General features: G+C 42.2%; 1 protein-coding gene across 1 annotated transcript in view; it reads right to left on the bottom strand.

Annotated features, from left to right (window-relative positions):
• UNC5D (unc-5 netrin receptor D) overlaps positions 1-20,366 on the bottom strand; it is a 234,638-nt gene that overhangs the window by 10,544 nt on the left and 203,728 nt on the right. Inside the window, exons 15-16 of the mRNA XM_081812892.1 lie at positions 13,764-13,928; positions 6,257-6,435 (exon numbers count right to left, since the gene is read on the bottom strand). Coding sequence (XP_081669018.1) covers positions 6,257-6,435; positions 13,764-13,928 — 344 coding nt within the window. The remainder of the gene's footprint in view (positions 1-6,256; positions 6,436-13,763; positions 13,929-20,366) is intronic.

Genomic DNA, 20,366 nt, shown 5'->3' with positions numbered 1-20,366 from the left:
GGATGAAAGTGTCTATGACAATTTGTCATATTTGGAAGTAAATGGCCATGAAAACTACCAAGTCGAATCTCTAGTTTTCTTTGAACTGGGAAATATCAAGGAAAAATAGGTCTCATTTAAACTAATTTTCCCACTCCATAACGTTGAGACCTTTTACGCATCCTGAGGGTGAAGGAGAATGACCACCGTCTGTTCAGAGAGGAAAGACCCCGGTGCTAATGCTGAGTAAGGGAATCGTGAAATAGTTAGACTTCTCCCTTTGCAAAATACTCACTATGTGTTTCAATAAAACCTCGCAAATCACTGAAAAGAAACAGTTAATCCCTTAAAGAATCCTCTAATGAATTAGGTTAAAATCCTTCCTATAATTTAATTTTCTCAGATGATGAACACCTCATATTCAGGCAAACGGACGCTGCCAGTTTTTTCAGTGCTGTCTGAGACCGCTCTTTTGAAGGGGATTATTTAGGCTATAAAAGGGGCCTGGGCGTGTCCATCTTTTCTGAAAACCCTATTAGCATAAAGGAGGAGAACCTGCTATTCCTTTAAGGATCAGCACAAACTCGCCCCTTGCCTAGAAGGAATGCAGTGCTCCGTCACCGGCGCCTGGGGCTGCGGAAGCATGGCTTTGGTTCTCTTGGAGGAACATTAAGAAACTTCTTTTCCATATTGCCTTTAGGATGGACACCTGCCACTTATAAACCGTATACAGCTTTTTCACGGCTACACTTGTCCCAGGGCTATCTGCTTCCGCTTCGTATTAGTGGGCAGTTTCATGAGTCACTGACCTCGGTGGAATGAAGCTTTGCTGTGCTGGGTCCCTCTGGCTTCACTGTTAAGGGCTCTTCACGTTTCACCCCCTGCATAAGCCTCCTGGGCCAGAACCAGAAAGTCTGATTTGGGCTTCCCCCTATTTTGCCTCCAAGGACCCATGTAATGCTATCTGACTCCCTATGTATTAGATTTCCCTGGAAGAGTCCTAAAGGGGGCTTTTTGGGATATGACGCCCTTACATCCATTTTTATTACTGAAAGGTTAGGATGTGTTTTCTAGCCTCCAGCCGGCAGAAGAAAGAAAGTGGAGTTTGATGTCATCACAGTAAACCCCAAACCACAGGAATGAAAATAGAGTCTCGGTGGTCACTGCGAGACTCCCCCCCGCCCCCCACAGTGGCCTGCCTGGGAAGCAGGCCTCCTGTATGGCTTTTGTTCTCCTCTTCCTCCCTCACCCCAAAAAGGCAGCTGACACATGGGCTACTCTACTTCTGGTGAATTCTCAACAGTTATTCCAAGATAGACGAGGAAGCTGCCTTGTGACCTTCCTCTGTCCTCTGGTCATTTCACTGTTCCTGTGTATCCAATTAAGAGGGTGGACAGAGGGAATGAAAGGATATGACCTCAGTAGGAGAAGATTCTGTTTCTCATTAGAGGTCCTGGTGGAAAAACTGGTTATCAGCCACGAGGTTTGAGAAACTTCATTTGTTCACAATTGCTACACCATCACCCATGAACATTAACAGCCAAAATAAACTATTTTAACCCCTGACATTAGAAATATGTTTTAGCTGACCCTTGAACAATGTGGGGAGTTAGCCCTCCCCCTACCACACGGCCAAAAATCCAGTTGGTTCCCCCAAAACTTAACTACCACTAGTCTACTGTCGACCAGAAGCCTTACTGAGATCATAAACAGACAGTTGACACATACTTTGTATGTCATGTGTATCATATACTGTATTCTTAAAGTAGGCGAGAGAAAAGAAATGTCATTAAGAAAATCATAAGGAAGAGAAGATACATTTATAGCACTGGTCTGTATTTACTGAAAAAAAAATCCACATATAAGCGGACCCATGCAGTTCCAAAGTTCAACTGTGTTGTTCAAGGTTCAACTGTGTACTATTATGAAAAACTGTTAATAGGATGTAATTATGTGCTTCTTTCCACCTTGGCATCCTCTTTTCCATCTCGGCTGCTTCCCCTCCGCTCAGACTCCCATGTCTCATGCACTTTCTCCAGCAGCTGTTCCCATAGCAACATGGTCAAGCTGGCTATGTTTTCACAAGGGTTTCTGGAATATGAAAATCATGAGGCCTTAAAGAAGAATGAGCTAATGGTAGAATTTCAGGGACTGTGTAAGAGCTGGGAGAGAAGACCAGAATCTTCCCTCATGTCAGCCATGTAAACTGTTTTCCTTGGAGACCAATTTTGAAAATCCTTTGATGGTTATTCCTATCAATTCTACTTATGAGGAAGAAAGTTTTTGAGGTAAAGCATAGTTAGTGTCCAATGAAAGAGTTCGTGTCATTCATTCAAGGAAAAATTACTGGATTTCCCCTAAGGAGAGAGAACCATCTTGGTGGGTTTAACAATAAAGATACATAGTGTCGTCACAATACAAAGCACTAGGGAAGTTTAGAGATGGGAGAATACTTTTGGCTGAAGCAGTTCTTTTCCGACATTAATCTTTTCGGTCCTCAGCCATGTTCCTCACCATCTACTTTCATGCGATCAATTCTTTATTTCTCAGCACTCCCCACCTACCAATCACATGGGGCCAGGAGCACTGAAGTAGAGGGTTATTGCAGCTGAATTTAGAGAACAAATGTGCAATCTCAGCTTTCAAATGCAGCAAGTATGGACTCTGAGTAATAGTCAAAGTTTGCTCACAGAATCTATAATTGCAACTGCTCTCGATGACATTCTTTGCTAGGCTGTGTAGCTTCCTTAGCGTGATCCATATGCCAGGCAAGTTGCAAGGCCACCTGTGTTGCCGTCTCATAACACACACCACTGACATTTCTCACATTCTCATCGATTGCTAAGCCTTTCACTTTATATTCTGAGTCTTCTTTCCCCCCCATTCAGATCTAAGTAGAAACTTGTTTGGCAAAAAGGCAGATTATCATCAGTGACATTTGCATTTCCCCAAAAGGAGGGTATGAGAGCATTTTCACTGGCAATAAAATAAAAGTAAACGTTTCCCTCCACTCCCTTTGAAAATTCTTCCTTCATGATTTGCTAGCTTTGGGATACTTCTGGAAATTGAAAGGAGGGGGAGAAGCAGGTGAAAAGTGCTGTCACGAGATCAAGGAAGGTGAATTTTCTAACAAAGCCTGTGTGCTTTGTCATCCTCTTTCTCTTGTGATCCCAGAGTGGATGGGATCTCAAGCAATGGGATGACTCTCTCGCCCAATAATGTCTGCATATTCACAATGTCAGATTTTTGTGTTTTAACACACATTAATGATCAGTTCTATGCTAAATTATCTGTAACCCTAAGAGAGCCCAGCCAGTGATTTGGGATTACGCATAGGAAGTTGTGACAAATTACATCTGAAAATCCCATTCCTCTTTGTTTCGTAGGGCTTCTTTCCATGTAGGAGAAGACAGATTTTTGGTACAGTAATGAAAACATAAAAGGAACTTGACCATTCCTGCAAAATGAGAATGAGCTAACATGGTGCAAGGTGGTTTTCAGTAGTCTTTACTCTGCTTCTGTGAATATGTTGGTGGCCCTTCTGCTGGAACCAGCCAGTCTGCAGAAAAGGGTCCTATCCCCCTCTTTTCCCCGCAAAGCTTGGATGCTGAGCTGACTGAGAAGCCTCATCTCCCAGTGTTCCTCTGACTGAAGCAACAAGATCCTATAGAAATCTTACTAAATGAGGGCAGATTTATTTAAATGAGGGGTCAGCAAACTATGTTCTATAGGGCAAATGCTGGTTGTTGCTTGTTCTTATAAAGAAAGTTTGTTACACAAATAGGCGTAGCTGTGTTCCATGTATTTTCTCTGGCTGTTTCTCACTGAAGAAGCAGGGCTGAATGGCACCGAGCAATTATAACAGATCCTATATGGCCTAAACTATTTGCTATCTGGTTCTTTAACAGAAAGAAGTTTGCTGATTCTCAATTTAAACCATTCTCACTTGGTAGATAACTTTTGGAGGGCTAAGCTAGAGAATGAAGAGGGAGGCAGGACATGCCATTCACTGAAGTTGAATATGTTTACCAAAGAAGATTTAAAAATAGTAGATTACATGTATTCATGCCATCCTAATTTGCTATTAGTGAAAATTGCAAAGAGCGACACTGACTGAAAATCAACATTTTCAGGGGGCACCTGGGTGGCTTAGTTGGTTAAGCATCTGTCTTTGGCTCCAGTCATGATCCCAGGGTCCTGGAATCGAGCCCCGAGTTGGGCTCTCTGGTCATGGGGGAGCCTGCTTCTCCCTCTCCCACTCCCCCTGCTTGTGTTCCCTCGCTCGTTGTATCTCTCTCTGTCAAATAAATAAAATCTTTTAAAAAAAATGAAAATCAACATTTTCTGGGCACTGTGTTAGAAACTTTCCATAAAGTAGGTCATTTGTGTTTCTTATGTCAAGGAAATTTAGGTTTTCCTGGAGAAGGAGTCTTAGGGACAGCCTGAAGCAAATAGGCACCCAAGTGTTCAAATCGGAGGACCCTGGACACTTGGAGGGGTGGTCTGCTCCTGTGTAGCCATTTCCTGTTCATGACAGCCCAGACATAAAAGGTTGTTGACTCTAGTCTCCCAGTCTGAAATGCATTTTCCCTACTGTGCAATGGCCCCAACTGCTGACTTTGGGGGCACTCATTGTTGTTCTCATAAGTAGACTGTAAGCAGAGAATGAAATGGAACGAGGCAAAAGAAACGTGATAGCTTCTGTGGATCCACAGATATTTGGGGGCAATTATTTTCATGTGAATGGTGAATTACAAATCATAAACTCTTATGGTCAGAATGGATTAGGGAGTTAATGCAGTTCAAATTCTATGAATTGCAATTGTAGAAAAAGAGGGCTGGTGAGTGGTGTCTTCAGGTAGATTGGTATGGGTTGGAGAACCAGGGATGCCTTACAGGGGGCCCAATCCACCCCCCACCCTTTTTTCTTTGTCAACCAAATTCTGTTCTCTGGGTTGGTTTTTCATTCTTGTCCCTGTGTTGATCAGAGAGTGAGCTTGACATTGTCAGGGTGCTCATGGTTATAAATGAGACATCTCCTCCCTTTGTCAAACTTGCTGGGAAATATTCAACCTAATTTTTTTTTCCTGTACATATACATTTTTGTATTCTTTCATTTTCAATATATGACTCTCAAGAATGTATCTGTTCTTTCTGGGTTTGCCTGTCTCTGCAAATTCCCTTTTCTTTGGCAGCCATGCCTTCTTCCTTGATTTGCCTCTCTGAGCCTGACTGCTTTCTAGTTGGGTCCTTCGTTCTTGGATTCTGGATCCCTTTTGAAACAGGGAGCGGCACTCTATCATTTCCTGGCAGACACCTACCTCCCTTTCAGAGAAGAAAGAGTCAGGTAGGATGTCTGTGGAAATAAAGAACACAAAATGGAAATGACAGAGCAAGCCAAACAGTAAGAAAATAAGGCCTTGCCTCAAAAGAAAAAGAAAACAAAACAGTACCAGAGGAAAAGGGAAGTAAAATGGTTCTGGCAAAACTTGTTCTTCTCTCTATTCATTCTGGGGCATGGGGGGAGGTGGGGGTGGGGGAGGGGAGGTGTTGCTTGCCAATGCCCTCTCCCTGCTTGTTATCCTTCGAGCCCAGCCAAAGCTGCCTGCCCACCGGTGCTGCCCGGGATGCCATCACTCTTGCTTCTCATCGAAAGCAATCAATCCCGTTATGAATCTCTCTATTCTACTCTCAACTTAACTACAAAGCTAGCATTAGTAATGGGAGCCTGGTGAAGCAGCAGACTCGTTCACGTGTCTAGGTTACCTGCTTGTTTCGTGTCCCCTGCCTTCATATCTGGGAATTCTCATCCTCAAACTTTTAGTACTGAAGCACCCACTTTTGCAGGCTGAGCATGTCCCCATGAAGGGTTACATCACGCTTAAGGTGGCCAGATGGTAGGGAGGAGCGGTGAGACACTTACTTCTTTGTTTCTGTTATCACTGGCTCAAGACCGTGCTGGGATCTCCCACAACTACCAAGATGACCTAGGCTCTACCCCCATTTGGGTGGCCCAAGGTAGCCAACCTAAAGATGGGACCAGGACCAAAGTAAGACTTTTCTATAATGTCCCCGAAGGCAGAGTGGGTGGAAGGAAATGTCACACATAGTGTCCTGTTCTTGATCTTTGCCCACATACACAGCCAGGCCTCACATGAAATATGGCCGGAGGGATCGATAAAGATATCAGGGCCTGGAAACCACGTGGATACACCCAACCCCCTTCGTTTTTCCCAAAACTCTCAGGAGCGTCCTCTTTCCAGTTGCCCCCAGTTACCTGTTGATGCTGTTTTTCTGTGCTAACATCTGCCAGTCCTTGCCTTTGGCATTGGGGGTATCGAAGGTGGCACAAATCCGCTGTCTGATGGAGTAAGGTATTTTGAAGGCTTTGGGGCCAGTCTGTGCAGGGAAAGTGCTGTCCTCTTGTGCAAAGAATGTGATGGTTTCTCTTTCACTCTACAAATAAAGAAAGCATAGTCAGATCTCAACAGAAGCATTACCGATCAGCACTCTATTTTTTCTTTAAGAAAATCTATTAACGCACATGCACAACATGCTTGCCTTTTGTGATGGACTCTGTAAAATACACTGACACGTTCCCCTATGTTCTAACATAGTAAATAACTTCTCTGGCAGCCTCGTGAATCACGTACTGGAGATTTACAACAGTGTCTTCCACTCGAGGGTGTGGGGGGGTCACAATCATCAGCTTCCTACATCCAGGGAGATGTCAGGTGACAGCAGAATTAAACCTTTCTTTCTTTTTTTTGGGGGGGGGTGGTTCTCAGGGATAGATTTAGAATCAGTAGGAAGAAGACCCCAGATGACAGATTTCAGTTCAGTGTAAGGAATGAACCTGTGATAGTCAGAGCTGACCAAAGACAAATGGGCTAATCCAAGTTGCTAGCTGGGCAGGCACCTGTCAGGAAAGCTACAGAGGGGAACTGATTGTATATTGATCATCTTTAAGTTTGTGTTGCCCCGCCCTGATTGTGAAGTGCGTGATTCCGTAGTAAATATTTTGGTCTTGTTTCAGAATGACATTGCTTTGGTCATATACGAGCCCACCAGGAGTCCATGAGGAGGTCTAGAGCCTGGGGTGTGGTGGAAGGCTTCTGCCTGCTGCCCACCCTGCTTCTGATTTAGAGCTGTCCAGTGAGGACTGGTGATTTCAGTGCATCCCAGCAATCAGATCATCATTTCCAATGTGAAACCATACAGACATCGGTGAGATTAAAGTGGCTGCTGATAAGTTTATGTGAACCAACAGAATTTTAAAGCCGAAAAGTATCTGATTGAATCCCTCCTGTGACTATGATAGGTTACAAGACACAAGGGTTTCTTCATTAAGGTCTCTAATCAGTTGACTATGAATTGATTGAGATTTTCCAGAGTGGGCCTGACCTAATCAGGTGACGTTTAGAAGAAAGAAGAGGCAGCTCTTATCTGGAGGCATCACTCCTGCTGGCCTGGTAGAATGCAAACAGCAGGGCTGTGAACTGTCTATAGAGCTGGACAGGGAGCTAGGACCTGAGGGCATCCCCTAGGAGCTGAGCATGACCCCAGTCCAAGAGCCAGCAAGAAAATGGGGACCTGCAAGGAATTAGATTTGGTCAACAATCCAAATAAGCTTGGAAAAAGGACTCTAAGCTCTAGGTGAAAACATGTCCCCAGCCACCACCTTGATCTCAGCCTTGTGAGATCCTGATCAGAAAACCCAATTATGCCACGCCTGGACTTTTGACCTACAAAAAATGTGAGACAGTAAATGGGTATTGTTTTGTCCTATTAAGTTTATGGTAATTGGTTATATAGCAAAAAAGCAAATATAATGATAATAATATAAAGAGAACTTAAAACATCAAATCTGAGATGGGGTTGAGGGAATAGTTAGGACTATTTAAACACCAAGAACTATCCTTCATGTTAGGAATGTGTCCTCTTGTGTTTTCCTTTAAGCAAACATGTGCCATTTATGAAATCTTCTGGGATCCTGCCTCGAAGCTTTTTCCAACCTTAACACCTTTTCCTACTGCAGGCACCACAGCTGTGAGAGCCCTTCTTGGCAAGTGGCCAGGCTCACATGGCTATAAACCTCAGTGAGGGGCGCCTAGGTGGCTCAGTTGGTTAAGCGACTGCCTTCGGCTCAGGTCATGATCCTGAAGTCCTGGGATCGAGTCCCGCATCGGGCTCCCTGCTCAGCGGGGGGGTCTGCTTCTCCCTCTGACCCTCCCCACTCTCATGCTCTCTCTGTCTCATTCTCTCTCTCAAATAAATAAATAAAATCTTTAAAAAAAAAAAAAACCTCAGTGAGTCTTCTGTCTTCAAGAATCTGTTAATTGAGGAAGCTGGTTCATGCAGAGATCTTATTAATGATAATATGTTTTGTTGTTCCATAACTATTTGACACAGTTACATTTTGAGGGCTGTATCTTGGAAACCCAGTGCCTTAACGCATTATTTCCAAAAGGGTTTCTCAGAAGATGTTCCAAGAAAGAGCCGATCCCTGGTCAAATACATTTGAGAAACATTGCATATTATATCTTCTGCTTGGAAATTCAAAGTACATGTTATCATATTAAATAGATTCTACTTACTGGTTTTAGTTCTATTCCCTGGAATATTATAGAACAACACTCATCAAAATTCTTCCTGTATTTCGTGTTAGCATGGGGCAATAGAAAAGCATGGTTTTCGGGGGCAGAGGGACCTTGCTTTGGGGTATGATTTTATACTTCCTAGCTCAGTGACCTTGGATGCTCCAGGACATCTGTCCAATTTCCTAATCAGTCTTTTGGCATTTTTTTTTTTATAGACACCACAAAGGTTATGAAATGTGGTGAAAATACCCAGGTAGTTTGTAACATGGCTGAAACTAGAAGTCTGATTTCCTAATACCTATACCAAGATTCATTTCTCTATGCCACCCTGCTTCAAGACAAGCAGGTGGTTAAGAAAAATGCTGAGCATTATGAAATTTATGCTTCAGGAATTAAGAGCAGGAAGGGCTTCCTGGAGGAGGCATTTCAGTTGGCCTTGAAGGATGAGTAGCTATTGATTGAATAGAAATTGAGTGGGTAACTAGTGATTTTTGGCAAAATGAACAATTCTTATTCTGATATGTTGGCTGGTTATAAAATGAACCAACTCAGGCTTCTTGCTGTATGAAATAGGTTACAAGCAACAACATTTTTAATCATGGTTTGTGAAATTTCTCCTAGCCTTTAAAAAATGTAAATTGAAAACTGTTTCCTTCAATTTCCTGACTTAAGGCAGGAGGATGTGCTTTAAAAAGATGGTAGAAACTGTAGAGAGGAAAAAAAGGAATTCTACGGAATTCTAAGGAAGATAACATGGGCGCTGTCATTGTGAATCAGTACCAAAGGGTGTTCACATGTGAAAAGGTGGCTTGCCAGTGAAACTGAAAACACTGAAAGTATCCATGACAAAGGACTGCAGAGACAGGGCTGGCTTGTGCAATCTCTTACAGCATCTTTGAGTGGACCAAGCTCACCAAGCTCTGTCTTTACTGTTGGCAGAAGAGAGACCACCCCGATCCACAGTCTTCAGGACAGAAGTGGTAGGATTTCAAAGTGAATAAAATATTGTAGGAGACTGACTCTTAATATTTTTTCTATTTTCGACACTTTAGTAAGTGGGCCCCCATTTCCCTCATAAAGTTTCCCACTTTAAATATTTGCCATGCGTAAGGATGACACTTTAACATTTATGGTGCATTCTAAAAGACAGCTGGGCCAAGTAATAAGAATCCTGTAGATACATCACATTTTCTGATTGTTTAAAATTAAATATGCAGAGGAACAGCAGATTTTCATGCTCTGCCCATCTGAGATAAGAGGCTGCTACTTGGCTAGCTGGGGAGCTGTAAATCAATGAGGAATTCCAAGTATTCTGTCCATTTCACAACAGACAAATCATCCCCTAACCTTCCACCACTTTTGGAAGAAAGATAAGAGAATTGCTTGAAGGGAAACTTGTAACATGCAAGTTTCCCATTTAAGTTCTTTCTACCAAAAAAAAAAAAAAAAAAAGGATTCTCCAATAATATTACATTAACAAGGGATGATACAATAAATTACTTAGGGATTCTTCCCTTCTCTTCAATATTAGTAAAATTATTTTGCTTCACTCCACAATTTTTAGAGCGGTGATAACATTGCTTTTACAGAATATCAATTGGTGCTAATTGTTAGGTAATTCAGTGAGGTTACATTTAAAGAGAACCACCTGCTTCTACAGATGGACACAATAATGGTCACTCTAAAGGACAGAAAAAAATATGTTATCTTGATCACTGAAATAATTTTTAAGTGTGAGAATGACATGAATGATTGTATTTATTTGGAAAGCCATTTAGATGAGAGGCACAAAGGAAAGTGATGGATTGGAGGCTGAACATAAAGAACCAAAGGCCTTTCAATGAGGATAATCACTGTCTTGATTCAGATATTTAAAATATATATACAATGATATACATATGTATCTCTTTTACCTCGAATGGTTCCATTGTTAAATTCCTGAAACACACACTAAGAGGATTCATTAAAGTAAGGTAGGAAGTTGGAGCTCTGAGCTTAAGGATACAGGGATTTTTTTTTTTTTTTTTTTTGGAGTGGGGAGAGGGACAGATACTTAAAAAATTCAGACATCTATTGAAAACTTCAAAAGATTTATTTCCTTATTGTTATTTTTATTATCTTTAATCAATGAAATCCTATTACTAATTAAAACCACCTAATGCAGGGTCTTACAGCCTAGAGGCCATAAAGTATGATGCACTTACTGATCTATTATTCCCAACTCACTGACTAATACAAGTTCATGTCTAGAATGTATCTTGTCTCTTCCCCAGGTAATCTCAGTTTCTCAGCATTTTATGTATCTTCACTTTTTCTGGAACTATCACAAAAATCCAAGTCATTTTCGGGGGAAGAGGATGCTTTGTATTCACTAGATCTATCAGCAGATGTATGCTTCTGCCAGGAATGAGACAGTCCTGGAGTTGGAAAGAATGTGAGTGACCTTAAGACCTCCCTTTCCAGGCAGACTGACATGTGGGAAATCTATTCTATTCTTGAAGACCTATAGAATGAACACTTATTCCAGGCCATCCCATCCTTCTGCAGTCTTGAGGAAAGAACTTCCCAATTTTCACCTACTTTCATACTCAAAGACCAAATTTTTGATGCTGCAATGTTTGTCACTGGTGCCAAAGCCCCCCAGAAAGAAGGCTTACATTATGTACAAGGCCCACAGTCTGTATTGCTAAATTAGACTTCCCTGACAGGGATCCGGAAGTGGTCTAGTATGGAAATCCAGACTTTGACCTCGATGTCAGGTACCTCAGTTGGGAACTCTGGCTCCCCATTACTGGTTTTATCATCTTGGACAAGAAGGTTGACCTCTTTGCGAACGTTACATCATGTCAAATTGTGACAGTATAGTATTTGATCCGCAGAGCTGAATGCTTACCTGTGAGAGCGTATGAAATGGTACCAAAATATAGTGGCTTTCAAAAGTTCTTAATTTTCTGCTGACAAAATAACAGATTTGCCTAAGAAATACAGTTTATTAACAAAGAGATGGCGAAGCACTGGGCCAAATGCCAGCAGTAACACTTCAAGCAATTAATAAAATGATCCTTCCAGGACCGAAAGGGTTAATAGAGCTTCTAAAATGCAGTCGTCTAGGGCGCCTGGGTGGCTCAGTTGGTTAAGTGACTGCCTTCGGCTCAGGTCATGATCCTGGAGTCCCTGGATCGAGTCCCGCATCGGGCTCCCTGCTCAGCAGGGAGTCTGCTTCTCCCTCTGACCCTCCTCCCTCTCATGCTCTCTGTCTCTCAGTCTCTCTGTCTCAAATAAATAAATAAAAAAAATCTTTAAAAGAAAAAATAAATGAAAAATAAAATAAAATGCAGTCGTCTGCAAACCGGATAGTGGTAACCCAACAGTGAATAAATATTATTTGGATGCTGGCCTCTTACTATCTAGAGACACCGTGGTATCTTCTTTTTCAAGGCATTTCAAAGTGATTGTAAGCTTGCAAAGCATTAGACAAGGAAGTGGAGAGTAAAGGGTAAGATTGTGTTTATTAGCTCATTTTCCTCCTGTGCGCTTCCAAAATTTGTTTAAGCAAGGAGCACAGGTACCAGGCTGTATCAACTCTATCACAGTCCTTTAACATGGATTTCCTGTAATAGCAGAAGTTGGTCCTCTCTATCGGAATGCCTTGAAAAATCAAAACTCTTTTAAGCCTGGAATTGTTGCATTGATCTGGGATCAGACATTTAGGGCAGTTTGCATCAGAGGTTATCTTTCTGTCCTGCCTTTTCATGCTTGCTTCTGAACGCCAGAAGGAAAATCTGCTTGGATTTTCCTTTTGTGTTTATTTTAAAACTTTCCTGCAATTTTTTATTTTACTTTGAAATGTATTGTGTTAAATATGCCATGACTGTTCAAGAAAGAGACTCTCAAAATATCCTACCCTATGTTTCTGGATCTACCTTTCCCATCAAAACTACTTTGGCGCACAATGTTAATTGGCGATAATGAATGCAAATCCTGTACAAACATGTCAGTTAAGACAGCTATCAATTTTGAGGCACAATCCTTTGGAGAGCCATCCGCTCTTCAGAAAAACTATTCGGGGAATTAGCAATGCTCATTTTGCATAAACAATGAATTGAAATGAGAATGGAGTGAAGTGATAATGCTATAAAGCTACAGGTTTTCAAAGAAAAAAACGCCCGAATTGAATGGTATGTATATAACATTTGTTAAGCCTTCTGCCAAGCCTGAATGAATAAATACATATTATTTATGTATTTGCACATAAATATGTATGTGTGCCTGTACACACGCATGCATATATATATATATATTCTACTGATGAGCAATAAAATGTGTTTTTCTACACTAGCCAGGGATTACCTTAGAATTGCTCAACAAAAACATCACGTGCTTCCCCTGATTCTACCACACAGCTACTCTAGCCCTCTACCCTCAAATAACCATTCGGGAAGGAATGCCATCATCTCTCTAAGCCAAGTCCACAGCCATGAAGCCATTCAGTGGTTTAGGGCAAATCAGAGCCATGGCAGAAATCAAGTGTCTTTTTGCAAAAGTGAATTCTCCTCTGACTCCCATTCTAACTCTGCCCTTCAATAGTGATATGACCTTGGACAGTGTCCTTTCCTTCTCTGCACTTGCATTTCCTTACTTTGTAGAATGAGACTTATATCTACTCTGTTGTACATGACTGCATCGATGAATCTAGATTCAGTGGAGATGGGGCTATGCAGAACCCCGAACCTGGGGGTTAGGAGACATTTTAAGACAACAGGGAACCCAGGTCCTGAAGACGACTTCTGGAAAACTGGTCAGGACCAGTAGAAAAACAGCCCCATGGTGACCTTGTGCCTCTTTACGGTATGTGTTTCAAATGTACCATCAGCCACCAATGAATCTCTGGAGATATTCCAAACCTACAATGGACTATTAGATTGCTCATGGTTTTGTGTATAAAAAGCCCTCTACCAGTTCTTTCCCCAAAGGGCTCTCCATGGGGCCTAAGCTCTGATGGGTTGAGTTTCTCTGCCCAATAGGAAGCTCAGTTCAACCCTCAGCCTGAGAAAAAGTTTATTTGCCCTTATCGGTAACGAGGATGAAGCTCTTTTAGACCCTGTGTAGCATACTGAAATAGGTACATTAATCTTAGTGTCCTGTCGAAATGGAGTCAAGTGGTCCTGCAGACCAAGGACTCACCTCCAGGATGGATGTCTGCACTTGGAGGATCTGTTCATGGCCTTTGAGCTGCCGGATGCAGATTTTGCAGGACAGCTGGGTGGTGGTGGGCGTGTAGCGCTCCAGGGAGAAGGCACAGTGCAGGGGCTGCCTGTTACTGCACCACACGCGGGAGAATGGGACCTCCTGCAGGGAAACGGGGGAGAGAAGAGGGGTATGGTGTGCAGAGCCTGGCTGAGATGAGTGGAGACTAGGAGAGACTTAATAGCAATAATTATGATGATGATGACAATGATTGCAGCAGAGATAATTGCCTCAGCGACTTTGGTGGAATTGTTGTAGAAATAATGTTCCAGCATATGCCAAGCAGCACAAAAAGTAATTAATGTCAATTCCAATTGATAACATTTGAATTCCAAAACCACAGTGCAAGAACTCAGATTTCACTTGGTGACACACACAATTAGGATGCTATCAAAAATTAATCCTCATGGTTTTCCCACGAGAAAAAAATATTCTTGAGAAGACTCTTCTGGTCCATCCTTCTCCCTAAGCCTGGGGTAGGATGATATCTTTTCACTTAAATAAAAATTATGCTAAAGAACTGACTGACAAGAATGTATCCCAACACCACACAAACTTCTACAGAATTGTGTAAACAGAACACAATATTGCTAATGTATCCAACATAAAAATTGTACCTACTGCCGAACACACACACACGTGCGTGCACACACACACACACACTCCAGAGAGATACACAAACACACTAGGCTGCCCAGAACAGTCCTGTTTGTCAACTTCTCATTCACTCAATTCATCTGTTCAGCACTGCTAATGACCAGATGCTGTACAAGATAAACAATAAGAAATAACAAGAAACTAGGTTCAGTCTCTACCGTCACAAGACTTACAATTGAGTGGCAAAAGCAATTTTTACTAAATGAGGGGGGAAATCATAAAATCTACATACAGCCTTTTCCCCTGGTACTAGTCAGTGTCTGCCACTGATTAGACTGTGCTCAGACATGTGGCTTTACAGTAATGCGAACTAGAGGTCACCCACTGATATTCTTTCATCTACAAAAAAAGTCTCTCCTTCTTGGCAATGACCATGTATGGCCAGCCTCTAGTAACGTTCATCCTCACCTTTTTCTCTTCTTCTCTTCTCGTTAATGTACTCTTTTTTACCTGTTGCTATAAATATCATTTTTTCCAATATTAACACTGGCAGGTGGCAGAAGATGTATCAGGTTTGGAGGTTTGATACTCTGAAGTGTGACTGGTGATGAAGCTATCATGTGTTAGGAGACTGGGGCCATGATTAAAATTCAGACTACTCACTTGGAGGAACTAGGAGTTACCTAGTTCTTCCTGAGCTCTAATGGGCACATTGCTTATTTCTGAGTTTAGTTTTCTCTACTAGAAGTCTCACAGGTCTGGATTTTGGATGCTTCCTGGGGAGATCAACAAGGAGGGATGGACTCTGATTGTTGTCCACTTGAAGAGAGGAGCGCTAGCTGAGGGAGTCTGAGAGAAGAAACTCATGCCCCAACTCCTACCACACATCCCAGTAAGGAGTATAAGGGTTTTGTGGGTTTGTTTCATTTGTTCTTAATCCTAAACCAAGTGAAAGGCAGTGGAATTTTCATCTCAAGAAGCAGAGAGAAGGAGTGAGATTGGTTGGTGAGGTCCCCCAGCAATCTTTGGAGGAATTCATTTTCCTGACAACACTCAAAAATGACTTTTTTTGAATTTGCACCAAATTCTACACCAGATAAATAATAATATGTATTTACGAGAAATGCCATTTCTTCTTGTTGTCCAACCTGAGTTACTGTGCTTCTCCCCCTAAGGCTTCTTCCATTTTGTAAGCTGTGGGTAACCCTTACTTCATTATCTCAGGCTCCAACACTTCTCTTTCTGCTTGCTGAACTCTTCAAGATCCCATCTGCTCACTGCCACCTCTCTGTGGAGAACTCCCAATAGCTATGTCTCTGGATTTTATCTATTATCAATCACTGACATTATACCCCTAATCACTACAAGTCATTTTATTTGGCCTTTACTTTCTCCAACAACTCTACCTTTTCAAAACTGATTATCACCATTCACTGTCTTGTCCTTCTCTAATTTTCCTATTGCCATTAATGATCCTCTTCTCTCCTCATTAGAACTAACTGTGGTGACCTACTCCCCAATCTCCTCCCTGCAGTCTCTACAATACTGAGCTAATGAGGGGGTTAGGGCTTGACTGGAGAGGGAAACGGGAAGCAGCTGATTGGTGTTCTTCAGGAAATAGCATTGTAATGTCTCTTTTACCTCTAACCATGACTGGGGGACACTGATGTGACCAGATCGCCTGGGAACTCTGCTCTTGTTACAAGAATCCTTTGCAATGGGGCCCAGTATGGCCCCCTGATGCCTGCCACATTAAACTGAGTCTCCTGCCTGGTGCTTCCATCATTTGTTGTCCCATCTTCATTTTAATAGTCCTCAAATGAATTCTCCTTCAAACTAGTACATTTTTTATAGTTCCTTTGCACCACCCCCTTTCATGAAAGAAACTAACATAGGGCTCCATGGTTAACAGGTACTTTTGCCTAATTGAGAAAACTAAGGGGGCGCCTGGGTGGCTCAGTCGGTTAAGTGTCTGATGCTTGATTTCTGTTCAGGTCCTGATCTCAGGGTTGTGAGATCAAGCCCTGTGTCGGGCTCCATGCTGGGCGTGAAGCCTGCTTAAGATTATCTCTCCCTCTGCCCCTTCCCCCACTCTTAAAAAAAAACAAAAAAAACCTAAACTAAACTAAAAAGGTCTTTGTGTTTTTAAACGGAAATTTGAGTCATTACAGCATAACATAAGTTCTTGGGCATCACAGTCAGACAGAGCTGAATTCAAGGTCCTGCTCTTAAACTGACCTCCATGTTGTGTGGTGGATCTGAATCCTTGATAATGCTTCCTTTCCTAAAAAAAAAAAAAAAAAGGTACTGGCCATTTATTGAAAAGTGTCTTCTCTGGTATAATTTGCTACATTTCTTCTATTTTCTCCAGAGAATGGTGGCAGAAAGGTAAGAGAGTAATGCCCACTGCAGAGATAATCCTCCCGCGCAGAAAGCCACGAGAATGAGCGTGTGCTTGCGCACACGCTCTCTTCTCTTTTCTCTTTGCATCCCACTGCACACAATCAAGACATTTTAAGGGGCGCCTGGGTGGCTCAGTTGGTTAAGCGACTGCCTTCGGCTCAGGTCATGATCCTGGAGTCCCAGGATCGAGTCCCAGGATCGAGTCCCATATCAGGCTCCTTGCTCAGCAGGGGGTCTGCTTCTCCCTCTGACCCTCCCCCCTCTCATGTGCTCTCTCTCTCTCATTCTCTCTCTCAAATAAATAAATAAATAAAATCTTTAAAAAAAATTTTAAAATTCTGATTTTAAGACCATATCAAAAGAATATTTCTTTTTATTGTTGGCTTGAGTAACAGCTGCCAATAGGGCTTGACAAAACATTTAAAAGTAATAGAATTAGAAGCACTGTGATTAGTGTGTTGTCAGGGCAATCATCTTTGTTTTCATTATTAAAAAAACTATCAAGATGCTCACTGAGTGAGAGGAATGATGTGGAAAGTAATATGGGAGGACAAAGCATAGCAAAGTTATGGGTGTTTAAAGATTCCGGAAATGTTTTCATTTTGATTCCCATTATAATTAGGTTCCTAGCAGATGGAGAGAATGTAAATCACATCCTAGCAGGAGACAGACACTGGGTTCCCCAAGACACAAAGTATGCTGAAAAGACAGCTGCTTTTATCCTAGGGAGGTGACAGCCCGACTTTGTGTTTTGTAGGATTTAAAAAATAATAGTTTATTGTATACTGCCTATTCCAGCTTCTCCACCCCACAGTCAGCAAGAAATAGCAGAACGTGTGACTCAGTAGCACCCAGGTCCCAGTAACCTATGGAAAGTGGAGTTATTTACCTCCTAGACGAGGTCTGCTAAATCTGTGGAGGGGGATCTCTAACTGTGGTCAAGTCCTAAAAAGTCTGAGAAGAAGAGAAGGAATACTTGTTTATCTCTGGGGGTGGGTGGGTTGGGGGGGACTAGCACTGTGGGTGGTAGCGTAGCATTTCGTCAACTGTAATCCTCCCGAACCTAACCCAACAAGATTTCAAAGTTAGCTGGTCTGCCTATACACAGGGTTTCCACACATAGCTCTGGATTCAACCTTGAATTCACACCATTCTAAAAACATTCCTCATGCAGTTGGTTGGTGTCTGATAGGGCAGATATTCTCTGCAGTGGGTACCTCCCAGGCCTGAAAATTCCTGGTAAATTCCACCTTTCCCAGAAGAAGAAAGGAAGGTTTCCAAGGAGAACAGGCTTTGGGTACCAAGTGGAATATGTCGCTTCTCAGATTCCTGATGTGAAGTTAGAGAAAGGGGGAGAGAGGAAGACCAGTGGTCTTCCATGCACTGAGCTGGAAGATGACAGAAGACGACAGGGAGATTTACCAGTTGAAGGAGAGACCTATAAATGATGTCAGGAAGAGTGAGATTTTCTGTCCCTGCAATAGCTCTCAGTTAGTTCCCATCGGCGAAGCCCTAATGAAAAGCCATTCTCTATTATCCACGCCAAGTTTATCAGTGCACATTATGTTCTACATGAGGTTCAAGCAGCATGAACACAAACCCTCCCCGAAGGGCTTACATCTGATGCCTGGAGCAAATGCAGCAGGGCCATTAAGAGCAGCACAATATGTGTTCATACAAGCTAGGGGATTTCAGTGATGACAGGGGCAAGACAATGGCGGCAAGGAGGGGGGGGGGGCCGAAAGGAGGAATAGGGCAGAAAGCCATTTGTGGGTAAGAAAAATGAAGTGGAAATGCAACTCAGTGGCAAACCTCCTGGTGCACAGAAAATTAAATTATTTCTCAGCCTTCCAAGACTCTTTCAAATTATGCTCAATTACAGAAGGCAAATATTTATCCATGTTCACAACGTCCATGCAATCCAACCCATCCCGGCAGTAAAGCTTGTTGGGTTTCCGTGTGAGCCAATGCCCTTTGGCTTTGGCTGGCCCTGTTGCGTGCTCTGAGGTCCACAGGCTCCTAGCCCCCAGTGCCTTTCCTGCCTGGGGCTCTCCTTGGAATTCTTGGTGTTGGAATTATTGTTTAAGGACTGGTGCAAGGTTATGGTCCTTTCATCTGATTTTTTTTTATCTCTAAACATTAAACTTAATAGTTACTTTGGACAGAGGCACTTGCATTAGATCCAGTGGAATGATGCCTTTAAGCCTATAAAGATTAATACAGAAGAATTTACATGACTTTTAGGACCTGTTTTAACAATGCCCTGAAGTTCAATTTGGACTGGAAACTCTGAATACCACTTTCCTGGACACAAAGACCCCTTGGTCTTAGAACATCAAAAACAATCCATTTATTCATAGAAAACCTCTCACTATAAGGAAATATGCTGAATGTGTCAAAAAAAAAAATGGTTTGGGGCCGTGAGAGATGCTTTTGTTGTTCTGAATGCCCCGAAAGAGGACACAAAGGGGCAGTTCCCAAGATAACGAGAAGTCTGAAAAGTAAACAGGAAAATACAACCTTGTCCAATCTGAAAACCGTGAATTTCTGAAGGCAAAAGGACTGGTGGTTCAACTTTTATTTATTTATTTTTTTCCTAACTCTCATGGCTCAGGCAAGGATTTTCTCTCTGTGATTTGGCTTGTTCCCATTCTGACAAGCTGGTTTACCTTGTGCAAGTTTTTGGTCTTTGTTTTTAATAAAGGCCATAAGGATGGAAAGGTTAAAACCCCACCGGGCTCTGCAGGTTATGACAGAAACAAAGACATCTGAAAGCCTCCTGTGATTCTGGATCAATCTGAACCCACCAGAAGCTTTTCCAAAGTTAAGGACCTGTCCTGTCACCTGAAGCACAGGTGATTTTGGTTTAGCAAACAACTGTAGACCAGCTAGCTGCTTATGATGACATACTCATCATGGGGAATTTCCACAGCATTTGGTGACAGGGTCACACGTCGATAAGAGATCCTTCTATGCTAAGCAATTACTCAAATCCCCTAAAAGTCATCCGAGGAGGCTCTAAGTCATTTTGCAATGTTTTAAAATTCTCTGATACAGAGATAGGTGAATAATAATGCAGAAATATGTTTATATATTTGTCAAAGGATTCTAAGAGGCATGATCCTTTCTTTGGCTCTCAGTTTATAATTTCGTCTTCCCATCTTACCCAGCTTACCTGGAGGCAAGCACTTCATATATTCTGGACAAAACCTCTTGTGTCTACCTGGCCAGCCAGAGCTCCCCACAACTCAAAATTGTCACCCTTTGAAGGACTGACATCCAGACCTTTCATAGCTGACCATGATTAAAACCATGTCTCGTAATGAACTGGTTTTAATAAAAACAAACAACAAACCAACCTCACTCTAAGTTGTTAAGTAACCATCTTCAACCTATGCTGAGCGAGAGTTTAAATGAGAGAGAGGAGAAATTTCACATTACCTGACATCAAGCACCTTTCCCCCCACCTGTTAGAAACCTGTGAGTTGATGACAATATGATTAATTCTTTGTGTGTAGTCCAAACTGCTACATTTCTGTG

Source organism: Leptonychotes weddellii, chromosome 2 (assembly GCF_054177405.1).
Source record: "Leptonychotes weddellii isolate Sample4059 chromosome 2, ASM5417740v2, whole genome shotgun sequence".
Taxonomy (NCBI): Eukaryota; Metazoa; Chordata; class Mammalia; order Carnivora; family Phocidae; genus Leptonychotes; species Leptonychotes weddellii.
This window is presented reverse-complemented; position numbering and strand designations above follow the sequence as displayed.